We start from the raw sequence: 15,908 nt of genomic DNA, 5'->3' as shown, positions 1-15,908 counted from the left end.
CTAGTTCCGTAAAGTCCCCACACTTACAATCCAATAAGTTCGTAAATGAATGGAAGGAATAATGAGTTAAGTAAAGAAAGTTAAAAGAATTAATGAAATACAGGACGAGTTACGTACCTCCATAAGGACTTTAGAAACAATTACATCACGATTACTTCGTTCAGCCATCCATCCACACTCCTTACGTCTCCTTCCTTCCGCTCCTCCCTCCCTCCTACTCCGTTCCTCATCCTTCCTTCCTTCTTCGTTTCCGTTCCCTCCCTCCTCCTTCTTCCATCATTCCTTCCTTCCTTGTTCCGTCCCTCCTCCCTCCTTTCCTTCCATCCTCCTTCCTTCGTTCCTGCATCTCCCCTCCCTCCTTTTCTGCCTACTCTTCCTCAGTCCTTCTCGTTCCGTCCCTCCCTCCCTCCTTACTTCCATCCTTCCTTCCTTCCGTCCCTCCCTCCCTCCTTTCTTCCCTCCTTCCTTCCTTCCTTCGTTCCGTCCCTCCCTCCTTCTTCCATCCTTCCTTCCTTCCTTTGTTCCGTCCCTCCCTCCCTCCTTTCTTCCATCCTTCCTTCCTTCGTTCCGTCCCTCCCTCCCTCCTTTCTTCCATCCTTCCTTCCTTCCTTCGTTCCGTCCCTCCCTCCCTCCTTTCTTCCATCCTTCCTTCCTTCCTTCGTTCCGTCCCTCCCTCCCTCCTTTCTTCCATCCTTCCTTCCTTCGTTCCGTCCCTCCCTCCCTCCTTTCTTCCATCCTTCCTTCCTTCCTTCGTTCCGTCCCTCCCTCCCTCCTCTCTTCCTTCCAACCTTTCTGTGGCCTCCTTGTCTTTTGCTTTCTCCCTCCTCTTTTCCCTCCCATGCTCTCCTAACCCTCCTCCTCCTCCTCCTTCTTCTCTCTGTCTTGTATCTCCCCTCTCTCCCCCTCGGTTTCCTGTCCCACTTGGCACAAACCCTCATGTTCTCTCTCGCATCCCTGAAATCATTCACCTTGTTTACAACTTACTTTAGCAGTTTCCCAGAAATCTGTCGCTGAAAACAGGTTTAATTGATACAAATGAAGAAAAAGAGTCGAACCAGGTGGACTGAGCTCAGGCTGCTGCCAGACGAGCCTCACTCCTATTGTTATGAGAAGGTTTGTAGAGAAATGAGTCTGTAAGTCGGTCACACACACACACACACACACACACACACACACACACACACACACACACACACAGATACACACACACACACACACACACACACACACACACACACACACACACACACACACACACACACACACACACACACACACACACACACACACGGCCTGTTATGGTCGTAGGTTCAGATTCCCAGGGAGCATGACATCATGGCGCCTCAATGAGAAACAGACCCAGTGAAACCTCAAACACAGCAGCAGAACAGAGACTCACACTCACCGACGAGGAGGGAGCAACTCAGATGCTTTTTTAAAATAACTGAAGCTAAAAAGAGTATTTGTGGATATCGACCCATGTTTGACTGTGGCGCTGAAGGAAGTTTACCCACAATGCAACACAGACTCAGAGTGACAGGAAGTGGAGCATAAACAGCAAACTCCTGGATAAATCCTGAAGGTGTCATCTGACTGCTTCAGTGGTTGTTGGTTGTTTACAGACACACTCACTCACTCACTCACTCACTCACTCACTCACTCACTCACTCACTCACTCACTCACTCACTCACTCACTCACTCACTCACTCACTCACTCACTCACTCACTCACTCACACACATACACACATACATGAATCCTGTGAATGTCAAATAAATGCACAACAACAGAGCAATAAGGTTTATCAACGAAGAAGAACTAAGAGAAAATGACTTACAAAGACAAAAGAGGTGGTGATGACAGATCTGAAAAAGCTGAAGAAGGAAAAAAATGGACAGACAGCTGACGACCGGCGTGTGTGTGTGCGTGTATGTGTGTTTGTCTGTGTGTGTGTGCGTGTCTATGTGTGTGTCTATGTGTGTGTGTGTGTCTGTGTGTCTATGTGTGTGTGTGCGTCTGTCTATGTGTCTGTGCGTGTCTATGTGTGTGTGTGTGTGTGTGTGTGTGTGTGTGTGTCTGTGTGTGTGTGTGTGTGTGTGTGTGTGTGTGTGTGTGTGTGTGTGTGTGTGTGTGTGTGTGTGTGTGTGTGATGGCAGAGGATAAAAGCAGCAGTAAATTCTGTGTTTTACTTCAAAAGCATGTTTCACACTCAGTCAGACAGATGGGCTCTGATCCTGGCTGCACCTGGACCAATGACAGACGATATTCACACAGTCAAACTGCAACATCAGCAAAATCTAACCCTCTCCACATTTTCTAGTTTCTTGCTGAAAACCCCCTTTAACTAAGCTAATGCCTAGTCAGAACCTCGGGCATTCCCAGACACAGATCCACCGATCCTGTGCCAGTAGAAGCTAAATGCTAGTAGCATCCACTCAGTCCAGAAGCTGCTGATTAGAATGTGCACAAACAAACAGGAGGAAAACAGGTTCTTAGCTCCGTCTGCTGAGCATCTGCACATCACAGCTGTAACATTATGAGAACTAAATCAACCAGACGGTCCATGCTGTCATTCACTAAGGGCTTTGTTGTTTAAACCAGTGCTGACTTTTCTATAAAGCTGCTTCTGGTCCTTGGATGTTTTCATGTGTAGCCAACATTTCCAGGATCCTGTGGGTGCAGCTATGGTGCAACAGTGGGTGGAGGTGTGACGTGTGGGTGTGGGGCCAGCTGCAGGTACACTCACCCACGGGCATTCACACCTGGCCCGTAAATCTAGGTTTCAGTCGGCTCCTCCCTAACACACACAGCTGCTTCACTTAACACTTCCGAACGTGTCACAGTCGCAGCGACGCTGGCTGAGCCTCAGCGTTGGCCCACAACACGTGTGTTCAGGGTTTCAGCTCATGGGTCTGATATTATTTATAAAAATGAGCTCAGGAAACAAGTATCAGTTGAAAACACAATAAGGATGGTTTTTGACTCACTAGCTGTCCCTGAACGCCTCACATCACAGGTGACCTCACACTCCGTGACTTTGTTGTGAATTTGCAGACTGTAAGTGTTTTAACATCTTCGTAATAGATGAGATCAGTTTGGCACTTACCTCCACGATGCTCTTCAGATCTCTGACGTAGGCTTGTTCAGTCTCTACAATCTCCATCACCACCCGCTCCAGCCGTGAAAGCTGTCTGGGCGTGGCCACAGACGTTGGCGCCACCTGCTTGGCCACATGTTCAGTCGGTGCTTGTGCTCTTCCTGTTACCTTGGCAACACCTGGTGTGACGAGGGGCGTGAGGTCCAGACTGATGTCTGAGCCGTTCCTCTTTGGTGTGGAGGACAACGATGAGGCGTTGTAGGCAGGCACGGCGCCGTAAGGGAGGGAGGAAGAGGAGGAGGATGAGGAAGAGGAGTGGGAGGCGTCCTGCAGCGAGACAGAGGAAGCGGAGGAAGACAGCGAGGTGGGACGCTCACTGTCCGAGCACACGGTGTTGACCGAGGTGCAGGAGGACGAGGCTCCACGCTCGCCGGATGACATCATCCTACCCACAATCCCACTCAGAGACGAGAGTGAGGAGGGACGTTTGGCAGCTGCAGAGAGGAAGACAGGCGCCATGGTCAGTCACAGGATGGTGGCATGAGCTGTGCTCATGGAAACAATGACAACTTGAATCACAGAAAGCTGTTATTGACAGCTAGCATGCTAACGCTAACGTCCAGTCCAACGCTTGTGTTCCGTGTGGTGGACCTTTACGTGACGGCAAACGGGGAGGCTCCGTTCATCTACAACAGAGCAACACAACCTGTGAACAGGAAGCGTTAGCATCACATCACATTAGCACTTCAATGATGCCCCGGCCTTTGTCCTCATTCAGCGCCTTTTCATGTCCAAACTGAAACAGTTTCAGTTTCATGTCCATATTTTATTTATATAGCGCCAAATCACAACAAGCGTATTTCAAGGCAATTTACAAGGTAAGGTTTAAGAATAAACCCAACAGATCCCACATACAGCAAGCCTTTAATTACAATTTTACAGCAACAGTGGAGAGGAAAAACTCCCTCTCTAACGAGGAAGAAAGGTTAGGAACTAGACCATTGTCCGAAGCTAATAGAAGATCATTAGTGACTCTAACCAGAGCTGTTTCTGTGCTATGATGTTTTCTAAATCCTGACTGAAAATCTTGGTACAGGTTATTCCCACTCAGGCGGTCAGATAATTGTTAAGCTTTGATTTTTTCCAGAATCTTAGAAATAAAGGGTAGATTTAAAATGGGCCTGTAGTTGGCTAGTTCTCCAGGGTCCTGGGTTGGTTTTTTTTTCAATAGAGGTTTGACCACAGCCACCTTAAAAGCCTGTGGTACATAGCCTAAATGTAAAGATTGGTTGATTTGATTTAATATGAACGAGCTGATTAAAGTTAGAACTTCTTTGAGTAATCTAGTTGGGATTGGGTCTAAAAGACAAGTGGACGACTTGGAAGAGTTGATTATTGAGGTTAACTCCATGTGAGTTATGGGGGAAAACTAAGGAGGAATAATATGTTTTTCTAGCAGCACAAAGTGTTTTTTTATATTTCATTAGACTGTGCTTCCATGCAATGCAGTTTACATTTATTTTGTTGGAACGCCACTGTCTTTCTAGTTGTCTAGTCCTTTGCTTTAGGCTGTGGATCTCTGAGTTATATCACTGAGCTAACCTCCTCTGATTCACTGTCTTCTTCTTCAGAGGAGCCACTGTGTCTAACATTGTACGCAGAGAAGCTGCAGCATCATCTACAAGACAGTCAACCTGTTCATAAGGATTAAGGTGACTGTTCTCTGTGTATCTACAAGACATTGAGGCAAAAGATGATGGAATCATCTGCTTGAATCTGGCAACAGCATTGTCAGATAAACATCTGCTATAGTAACATTTCTTTCCAGCTATTGTAAGGTCAATTATGGTAAATTAAAAAAAACAATTTCAACCCCAAATGTCAGGACAAGATCGAGGGTGTGGTTAAAACGATGAGTGGGTTCATTTACCTGCTGTGTAAAACCAATAGTGTCTATTAAGGAGTTAAAAGCAGTGCTGAGACAGTTGCTGTCAACATCTACATGAATGTTAAAGTCTCCCACTACAATGACTTTATCTGTGCTAAGAACTAGGTCAGATAAGAATTCAGAGAATTCAGTTAAGAACTCCGAATATGGAGCAGGAGGACGGTAAACAATACAAAACACAACTGGCTTCTGAGTTTTAGAGTCTGGGTGAGAAAGGCTCAGAGTGAGGCTCTCAAATGAGTTATAACTATGTTTAGGTTTAGGAGTAATTAATAAATCTGATTTATTAATTGCTTAAAAACAGTGGAAACATCTGGATCATCCCAGAGAGAAGTAAATCTAACAAACACCTGTAACATGTGTTGCTGCTCATACTCTGCCCAGATGTTGAACAGGTTTAGGGCTGTAGCGTGCTTCCTGGAAGCCTTGGTTCGAAGCGAGATGTGAGCAGACGGGCTCAGCTTGTTTGTGGTTTGACACCAGCTATTTCAGGCTGTTCCAGCTGTGCGACGAGTGTTTGTGCAGTAAAATGTGTCGTCCACGTGCAGGTGTTTCCGTTGTGAACCTGCTGCATGTGAAGCTCCTCTACATCAAACATTAATGAACATTTGCATCGTGTAGTACCGAGTATTACCGTGTAGTAGCGTGTAGTACTGTGTGTTTCTGTGTAGTACTGTGTGTTTCTGTGTAGTACTGTGTATTACTCTTTACTACCACGTAGTACCGTGTGTTTCTGTGTAGTATTGTATAGTACTCTTCAGTACCATGTAGTACCGTGTGGTACTATGTAATACTTTGTAGTACTCTTTAGTACCATGTAGTACCGTGTGTTTCTGTGTGTGCGTCCAACAATCAGTTCATTCCCGGTTTCCACAGCTGCACACCTGTCCTGAGAAATCTCACAGTTCATTATAGTTTGAATTCCAGACGTCTCGACTGGAGGAATGTGTTAAGTGAGAACATGTAGGTATAAGTTTATGGACGTGCAGCCGTGCACCCTTTTCCTTTTAGCCAATACGTCAGCCTCAGCCGTGCCGTAAAGCTGCTTCCTCCTCGCTCCATGCGATGAGGTGATGGCACATTTTAAAAGGTGTTGAAGTGAGAGATTCAGATTCAACCCAGCGTCTGATTGAGAACCGATAAAAGCTGCAGAGCTGCAAAGACGAACGCTGCAGCAACAAAGTGCAGCTGTGAAGCTGTGCGTTTGACTGATGGAGCAGAATGTTAGTAACGCTGCGCTGTGTTCCTGAACCCGATTAGATCCTGCAGCTTCCATGGGGCAGAAGTTCAGCCTCTGGAGCAGGATTCTCCGGCTGATGTTATCAACCCGCCACAGCTTTTAACACAGTGATAAAGAACCAACACCACCAGACGCCCAGAAACTGGTAAAGGTGGGACCGAGGGTCAGGTGGGTGGGGGGAGGTGCTGCTACGGGTCCACAGACGCGTACTGTGGTTATGGTTTCAGCTCCAGCATCAGTTTCATCATCAGCTCCATCATCAGTTTCATCATCAGCTCCAGCATCAGCTTCAGCATCAGCTCCATCATCAGTTTCATCATCAGCTCCATCATCAGTTTCATCATCAGCTCCAGCATCAGTTTCATCATCAGCTCCAGCATCAGTTTCATCATCAGCTCCATCATCAGTTTCATCATCAGCTCCATCATCAGTTTCATCATCAGCTCCAGCATCAGTTTCATCATCAGCTCCATCATCAGTTTCATCATCAGCTCCAGCATCAGTTTCATCATCAGCTCCATCATCAGTTTCATCATCAGCTCCAGCATCAGTTCCAGCATCAGCTCCATCATCAGTTTCATCATCAGCTCTTCTGCTCCACGTCATCAGAAGCTTCAGGTTGGAACAGAAAAGCAGCCGCTGTCTCTCGTTCTCTGTTACTCACTGTAAAATCGGACCTGTCCAACTGTTCGGGCCTGTGAATCAGAAACCCGTTTCCAGCTCATGAGGGACATGTTGCGATGCAGCCGTCCTTGTTTCCTGTGTCACGCGTCACTCGCTGCTCCTGCCTGAGTCGGTGAAGCTCCGCTTCAGTCCTCGTCAGCGTCACGTGTGCTCTTTACAGGATTAGACCGTGATCAGAGGTTCAGGCTTGGATGTGACGGTGGTGATTAGCCAGAGGAAACACTAAGTGAATCTGTTTAATGAAGGGGTCGAAACCTGACACACCATAAACCAATGAACTGCCCTGAAACACAAAGCTGCCAAAGAACAGGAAGTAAAGTGAAGGAGCCTGTCGACCACTGAGCTCCAAGCGTTAATCGCGTCACAGAAATTTACACAGAGCTGACGTCTGAGTCAGTTAAACGAACTCTGCTTTCCTCTTCCTCCCTCGGCCCCATCAGCGCTGGTCCAAGACTAAGACCATGACCTCATCGTCTTATACACCCACTCACCACCATCATCATCGTCATCTTCATCCTCCTACCAGCTGAGACAGTAGACGCGGCTCTAACGGGTCAGTGATGACGGACGTCCTGCTCCGAGTCCTTTAGAGGCTCCACAGAGTCACTCACACTCGGCGCCGGCGGCTCCGTCGCTGTGAGAAGCGCTCGTCTGCTGGATGGGTTTCCTGTTGACTGAGCGAGCGTTGGTGGTTACAGTGAGTGTCGCTGCAGGTTTCAGGTGTGTCTGCTGACTCCCAGTACAGGATGTGGTCGAGTCCTGTGGGGTGACTGGGCGCGCTGGCCTGTTTGAGCTGAACTGTGATTCAGCCTCGGGGACGAAGGCCAAAGCTCATCATCATCATCATCATGTTGCTCCTTGATTTCTCTGCATTAAACTACAGTCTTACTGAGCGGATGAGCTGCCTGCTCTCCGCCCCTGGTGTTGTGACAGAAGCTGGTTCCTCTTGGTGCTCAATTGAAGGTGGAATTCCCCTTCAAGGAGCAGATTCCAGTGTGTGTGATTACAGTAATAAGAGCAGCTTCCCGCTGTCATTATGTGTTGGACTGTGATGCAGCGCGTCGGGGCCTCAGCGCTGAGCAAATCACAGCTTGTTTGAGGCCGACGTCGACCCACAGGACACAAAGCACAAAGCAGCGTCTCCTGAAGAACGGAAGGAGAGTCAAACAGCGACGCTGCCCGTGTCCCACTGATGCTGTATGTGTCCGTCAGCAGTTCCTTCATTTCCAACGTTGTGGCGAAGAAAAGCAGCAGGGAACTCATCTGTCTGTGCAGCAGCGATAAGGTGGCAGAGACAGGAAGTGACTGGTTCATGCTTGTTTGCTGACGGTACTGCCCACGTGACCTTTAACCCTTCACTGCCTGAGCCCAGAAACACGCGTGCTGTGGGAGGACTCCCCCACAGACTTCCTGTCTCACTGCCTGACGTTCGCTCCAACGTCTCTGGAGGCAGACGATGCTGATGAGTGGACTGAAGCTTCATCGCTGCTCTGTCTGACTGACTTTTGCTTTCTCTCTGTCAGCTGTTGTTTCGCAGCATATTTCTGCCAGGCACAGTAATAAAAGCAGCCGACCGCAGTTACGAACCGACGTAAAAGTATCCACCTCACTCGTCTGTCTCTCGCCGCTTTCTCCTCCTCCTCCCCCTCGGAGCCTTATCTTGGGCGTTTTCTCTATTTTCTGCCTCATTCTTCTCTATGGCTATAATCAACCAATCTGCTGCAGCGTTTTATTGTGTGTCTCGTGTTTTATCACCACATACAACTTCCTGCATATAGTGTTTCCTGGTGTGTGTGTGTGTGTGTGTGTGTGTGTGTGTGTGTGTGTGTGTGTGTGTGTGTGTGTGTGTGTGTGTGTGTGTGTGTGTGCGTGTGCGTGTGCTGGTATGTTTCTGTGTTTCTGCATGCTAACTATGGAAACCAGAGCAGAGCAACTAAACAGCGTGGTGGTTGTGTCTAATTACACATCATTACTGGGCCTCTGTGTGTGTGTGTGTGTGTGTGTGTGTGTGTGTGTGTGTGTGTGTGTGTGTGTGTGTGTGTGTGTGTGTGTGTGTGTGTGTGTGCGTAATAGCAGTCCATTTTGCTGGGCCTCTGTTTTGGGCACAGGAAGTCACAGCTTGGAGAAAGTGCAGCTGAAACTCGTAGCACTGAGGTCAATTCTCTTTGCATCGGCTTCATGGGAAAAACAACTTCCTTCAAGCTTCCAGCGGTTTAAACCGACGTCTGTACTAAATAGGAATGAGGTCTAAAACTTGTGCAGATAATCTGTCTGTTTTTATTTATTATTTTTTTTTAAATTTTCTTTCTTTTTTTATTTATTATTATTATTTATTTTACTCTCACATTTGTTAGTGTGTATGCTAATTAGGTGGGCGGTGCTTACACCAGGCTTAATCAGGATTGGTGAGCAGTGGCCTTATGCTGCTTCCTGGAATCTAGGTAAAAGCTCGACTCTGGTGGGACTTGAACAACCTTTGAATGTCTCCCTCTGAGCTCAGCTAAGTCCAACACACAGAGCCTGTATCATGTGAACCACAGCCGCCCCATAACCGCCGGTCCTGGTACCAGAGCTTGTGCTGCCAGCATATGTTGAGTCAGGACACAAGCCCTAACTGAGAATCTAGGCCTACTGTATTTGTCACACTGCACCATAATTTGGAAAAGTGCATTTCTATGATATCAGCGTTCCCAAATTCGTTCCAGATTCTCATTCGGCACTTGTGACTTGCCCCAGTTGGACCGTTTCACATGAAATCATGCTGAGGTTGTGGTCTCCATCAGCTCATGAGAAAAATATGTTTCTGCTCGGTTCTGGTACCTGTGGTACTCTGCGATCTCTGGCTGCCACGCCGTGACCCTTCAGGCATTGTGTGTTTTGCCACAGGTAGTAGAAACCTGGAGAAACAATGAAAAGGAAAGCGTAGTTAGTCACTGGCTGCCTCCTCAACAATGCAGCAGGTCCAGAGACCCGGGAGAAATCCTGACCAAGAATTCCCTGTCTTCTGTTTTCATGGAGGAGCCGTGAGTGATGTGTAGTGTTTGGACAGACGACAAGAATGTGGTGTGTGTGTGTGTGTGTGTGTGTGTGTGTGTGTGTGTGTTCACTGGAGCGAAACGGCCTCCTACAAAGTCATTGATACAGTAAAACACATTGACCCAATTAGTTCATTGCACACAAACAAGTGTTTCTGCAGCTGTGCCGGACTGAGAAGCGGGTCAGGAGGAGGGAGCTGGGATGAACGGGGGGTCCGGGTGTCGGTAGTACAGCGTGTCTGCAGGTTCCGATCCCTGAGCTGTGTGAAAACGCCTGCAGACGAGCTGCGCACAGTTCTCACCTTCAAGAACAACTTTCAGTCGCTGGACTTTGGCTGCTCGGCCAGCGTCAGTGTCTGCAGCAGCCCATTCCCCTCCTGTTGCTGAACCAGGGGGAGCACAGAACCGACACGAGGCTCTGTGGTGCAACAGATGTGCGCTGGGTCGGGTCCTGGTCGGATCCTGAGTCCTGCCAGGGCTGTATTCTATCATTTGTGAGTTATGTGGCTTAAACTCGCTGAATTGGACCGAGTGCAGTGTCTCACTGCCAAAACCGCCTCCCATCTGTCTCCAACTACAGCGTCCAAACGCAGCGACGCTGTGAATGAAGCAAGTAAAGGTCTGACGGTCCAGGCATCAGGCAGCGGGTGAGGGAGGGGGCGTGGCCACTGGAACACACGTCCAGCAGCTGCATCGCTCAGCCAAGCTGCAGACAGACGTCAGCTGGTCCAGGACCTGCAGCGTGGCTTCAGGCACCGCGCAAACCGAGTCAGGCGACGGCAACACCTCAAGGTTGTGGGTTCGACGCCAGCCTGTTTATTATTATCACAAGAGTCAAGGTATCAAAATTCAGCCACGTCAATAAATATTTTTTGTAGCAGAAGTGTGGGGAAGGTCAAAGGTCACACGCAGACAAACAAAGGCTGCTGCCCCGTGTTTCTGTCTGGGAGACAGAAGACAATGTGAGGACGCCCCACTGACCCAGAGGAAACGCACCAGCGCCGCCACAGCGCCCAGTGACAGACACAGCAAAGGCCCAGTAGCCGCAGGAAGCAGGCGTCACAGCCCAGATTAGAGCCCTGGCGAGGGGACTGGGTCAGTGAATGTGAGGAGGACGAGCTGCTCACGTTGTGGTAAACAGCGTCTGCTCAGACGGAGACTCGTCACTGAGGAGGACGCTGGTCCTTGTCTTCACTCACCACATGCTCACAACTCACATCAGACTCACACAGTGACGCTGTGTTGTACCTCTGTCAAAAGGCCGCACCTCGTTCTCTGATGTAGTGATCAGGATCAGGAGGACGGGGCGAAAACAGACAGACCAGGAAACTGTGTCCTCTGTTGTTGGAAAGCAGAGGTCCTCAGAGGGCTGGACCTATTTGGACCGGTACCGATACTGTGTGTGGTCCAAGTGTGAGCACTGACACACAGACCCTTCTGCAGCTCTGTCTCCCTCACACACAAACGCTCCGTGCAGTTTACAAGCTGTTCCTATTGTTCTGATGGCGTCAAGCAGCTCCACACACACACACACACTGATGCACACACAAACACGCACACACAAATACATACACACGAACACACACACACGCACACACAAATACACACACATACGAACACACACACGCATGCAGACACACACACACACACACACACGCATGCACACACATACACACACACGCATGCACACACAAACACGCACACACAAATACACACACACGAACACACACACACACGCATGCAGACACACACACACACACACACACGCATGCACACACATACACACGCACGCGTGCACACACATACACACACACGCATGCACACACAAACACGCACACACAAAAAACACAAAACAACAAAAAACACACACACACACGCACACACAAATACACACACATACGAACACAACAAAGCATGCACACACAAACACGCACACACAAATACACACACACGAACACACACACGCATGCACACACAAACACACACACACAAATACACACACACGAACACGAACACACACACACACACACACACACACACGCATGCACAAATACACACACACGAACACGAACACACACACACACACACACACACACGCATGCACACACAAATACACACACACGAACACGAACACACACACACACACACACACACACACACACACACACAAATACACACACACGAACACGAACACACACAACCATAACTCAGAAACACCTCATTCACCTTTGTTGGTTTCACTCCCAGTCTGGTGCCACCAGGTGCCACTGGTTACGCAACATCTGAGTCACACCAACTGTTATGAAGCAGGTTGTAAGACGCCACATTCACACACAGACACAGCAACGCCTCATCACAGGCACGTCCACATAGACCTGGTTCAGACCAACTGTGACAGCCTGGATCCAGGTACATGATGGTCACGGCCATGTGGAGGCATGGGTAAGACAGCATCTATTATAGGATTTGAACCCTCAACCTGCCCCAGCTCTGGGCCACCAGCTCAGAATGACGCACCTTTAGAAACATGCAAACCTGATGAAGGGAGTCAGATGCTGCGAGTGAACTCACACTGTGTATTTGCTGTTTGCGTTGTTGTGTTGTTGACTCCGTTCCTCTGGGGTCGGAAACACTGTGGTATACATGTGTCGCCTGAGCCACACACACACACCACAGCACAGCACAGCCCGCTCTGACCTCGGGCTTCGCTAATTATTATAAACGACAAATACTGGTCGCTGAGGAAACGGTCCTCCCACATCCCATAATTGCCCTGAATGGGCTCAATATTAAAACGGCTTCCAAATACTTGAAATGGTTGGGTGTGTTTGAGTCTATGTGCTGAGGAATCAATGGCTCCTTGTGTTTTCATGAAGGCGATGAAGGACCAAGTCATTTTAAAAACCAAAAATGTGTAAAACATCTTTCAAATTCACCTCCAGACGCTCGTCAAACCAAAGCACTCAGCGTCTGAATCACTGAACTGCTCCACAGAACCGGGCGCTGGACTCATGGAGCTGCAAACGGGTCTGAGCTCATTGACCGACAGAAGGACGGCATCAGACCCTCGGCCCCTTCCTCATCCTCAACGTGTGGGGACGACAGAATAAAGGGACTCCAGCCGCCTTCTAGAGCCGGACCTGCGCTGAGGAGACGGTTCCGAGCTCTGACTGTTCTCAGGCTGAAACGTCTTGAACGTGTTGAGAAAACACTGCGAAGGAAAGTCCGATCGCATGACTCAACTTCCAGTCACTGAAAAACTCCCTGAGAAGCAAAGCCTGCATGTTTGGTTGGTCAGTTGTCTTCAGAACCAACAGCAGAAATGAGAGTAAAACAAACAAAGTGAGAGAGGAGCCGAAGGAGAGAGAGGTCAGAAGGTGTGAAAGAGAAGGAGGCCTGAAGGAGCAGAAACGGCTCCTTTCAGCCTGTGAATCCAGCCTCCGGTTTGTTATTCTGGGGAACTTCGCTCCGTCCTCCCGCTGATCTCAGGCCACAGTCACTTTTCCACCTCTGCCACCAAACGTTCAGTGCAGTGTCTGTGATCGGACCACAGTCAGCTGTTGCTCCGAACCCGAAGGTCGGCGCTGGTGGGACTTGAACCGACAACCGCTGAATCACTCCCCTGGTGTTTTACTTTTTAGTGCTGCCCAGCTTTACTCAGGTCAGAGAACAAACAAGGCTAAAGGGAAGAAGAGAGAAGAGGATGACGGATGAAGGCAAAAACACACAAAGGAGGAAGGAGGAGAACGTGTGTGTAACTCAAAGTTCCTGCTGAAAACCAACTTTTCTGTTTCTTCTAGTCTCAGTTTGCAGCTGCTTCGTCAGAATCTACTCTCACGGACGGATTGAACCTTGTCATTTTCAGAGTCATCGCACACTGGTTATTTTGTAGATGCCACAAGCCATCTGTGCCTTTTAGGCAGCGATCAGGCGTCTCATTGACCCGCCTCAGTCAGGGCAGATGTGTGTCTGGTACCATCCAGAACCAACCTGAACGCAGCAGCACATCCTATAATGAGCATCTTTACAGCCACGGTGACGGGAACTGTCCCCGGCTGCAGAAGCTCCTGGATCAGAGCAAAGAGGAGGAGCGGGATCGGGTTCATGTTCTGGCCCGGCCCGGCCCGGCCCGGCCCAGCTCTGCCAGCTCGAGCGGACGTCCTAGCGCCACCTAGAGGCCAACATGTCCACTCCAGCCAGCAGTGAGTGGCCAAAACAAGCTGTTTGATGGTGGTGATGGTCACTAAAACCAAAGATTCCAATGCTCTCGCGTCAGGTCCGATGTGGACTGAACCGAGGACCGGTTTGCTGTTCAGAACCATCACCTGTTGGCTCACATGCAGCAGTGGGTCTGACCACCCATCAACACCCTCTGATGCCTTAATATTAACGCATCATACAAGCGGTGACGTCACCGACATATTCTCCGCTGCCTTCCCATCCTCCGCGTTTCTGAGCAGAAATGTCCAAAAGGTTCACAACTCCACGCGCGCACGCGCACAAAGCCAGACAACAAGAGAGTGCATTTGACTAAGTTTGAGAGAAGTTCACTGAAAGCCTTATTACGCGGCCGTGTCACTGTTACCACACGAGTCTGCAGGAATGTGGGACAGACGGGGAGCGGAGCGGGGCTACGGTACCTCGGTGCCGGTCGGGAGCGCAGACATGGACGTCCAGCAGCGGGGAGCCGCGCACCGCCGACCTCTACTCGCTCGTCGCTCTCTCTTTCGCCGGTGTTGGTTCCGGGTTCATCGGGTCAAACACAGCCTCGCCTTCCCTCGCACACAGACCCACGGACACGCACACAGATTCGTCCACTAACCTACTTCAACGCACAGAAAAAATCCATCCAACGTCCGACCGGCAAAGTCCTCAAAGAGTTTTAGAATCCGAGCAAAGAGGTGAAAACGGCACTAAGAGGACAATCAACGTTTCCTGTGACATTTTCACGTGCAGAAAAGGTCAAACACCCTGTGAAAGATGCGATGAAGCGTCTGGAGATGAGCTCCGTCGACGCGACCCAGTCCGACGCTGCTGCTTCAGTGGAGGAGAGGAAGGAGGGGGGAGAAGGGGGGAGGGGGAGGTCCAAAAACACCAGAAAGAGAGAGCTAGAAAACAAGTAGTACAACAAACCAAGCACATTCACCGTGGAATGTTCTGTCAAACCTGGAGATTTCCTCTGCTTTCATCCAATAAGCTCAAAGCTGCTCACAGTTCTACCTACAGAGTAGAACCAGTTCTGCAGAGTGGAACCAGTTCTGATGGGGGCAGGAGGATGACAGAACGGGCTCTGAAAGCAGAAGTAGTGCTGTTAGTAGTTCCTGCTGTGCATTGGAGGCATCTGCAGCAGCAGCTTTAGCGGCAGCAGATGGACACAATGCTCCAGGTCCAGATGATGATGAAGCGCTGAGCTTCTAGAACATCATGACAGTGAGCGTCATCAGTGAGCGTCATCAGTGAGTGTCATCAGTGAGCGTCATCACAGCGAGCGTCATCACAGCGAGCGTCATCACAGTGAGCGTCATCAGTGAGCGTCATCAGTGAGCGTCATCAGTGAGCGTCATCACAGCGAGCGTCATCACAGCGAGCGTCATCACAGCGAGCGTCATCAGTGAGCGTCATCAGTGAGCGTCATCACAGCGAGCGTCATCACAGCGAGCGTCATCACAGCGAGCGTCATCACAGTGAGCGTCATCACAGTGAGCGTCATCAGTGAGCGTCATCAGTGAGCGTCATCAGTGAGCGTCATCGGGGAGCGTCATCAGTGAGCGTCATCACAGCGAGCGTCATCACAGCGAGCGTCATCACAGCGAGCGTCATCAGTGAGCGTCATCAGTGAGCGTCATCAGTGAGCGTCATCACAGTGAGCGTCATCAGTGAGCGTCATCACAGTGAGCGTCATCA

The 15,908-nt window shown here is 49.5% G+C and overlaps 1 protein-coding gene across 1 annotated transcript; it reads right to left on the bottom strand.

The window, feature by feature from the left end:
- Nucleotides 1-500: 500 nt before the first annotated feature.
- Nucleotides 501-15,064, bottom strand: LOC114868560 (uncharacterized). The gene is made up of 3 exons (XM_029172262.3): nt 14,645-15,064; nt 9,790-9,866; nt 501-3,591 (listed from the first exon to the last, which is right to left on the bottom strand). The coding sequence occupies exons 2-3, from the start codon at nt 9,836-9,838 to the stop codon at nt 3,023-3,025; spliced, it is 618 nt and encodes a 205-aa protein (XP_029028095.1). The 5' UTR covers nt 9,839-9,866; nt 14,645-15,064; the 3' UTR covers nt 501-3,022.
- Between the last annotated feature and the right edge of the window lie 844 nt (nt 15,065-15,908).

The sequence above is a fragment of the Betta splendens genome, chromosome 13 (assembly GCF_900634795.4).
Source record: "Betta splendens chromosome 13, fBetSpl5.4, whole genome shotgun sequence".
NCBI lineage: Eukaryota > Metazoa > Chordata > Actinopteri > Anabantiformes > Osphronemidae > Betta > Betta splendens.
This window is presented reverse-complemented; position numbering and strand designations above follow the sequence as displayed.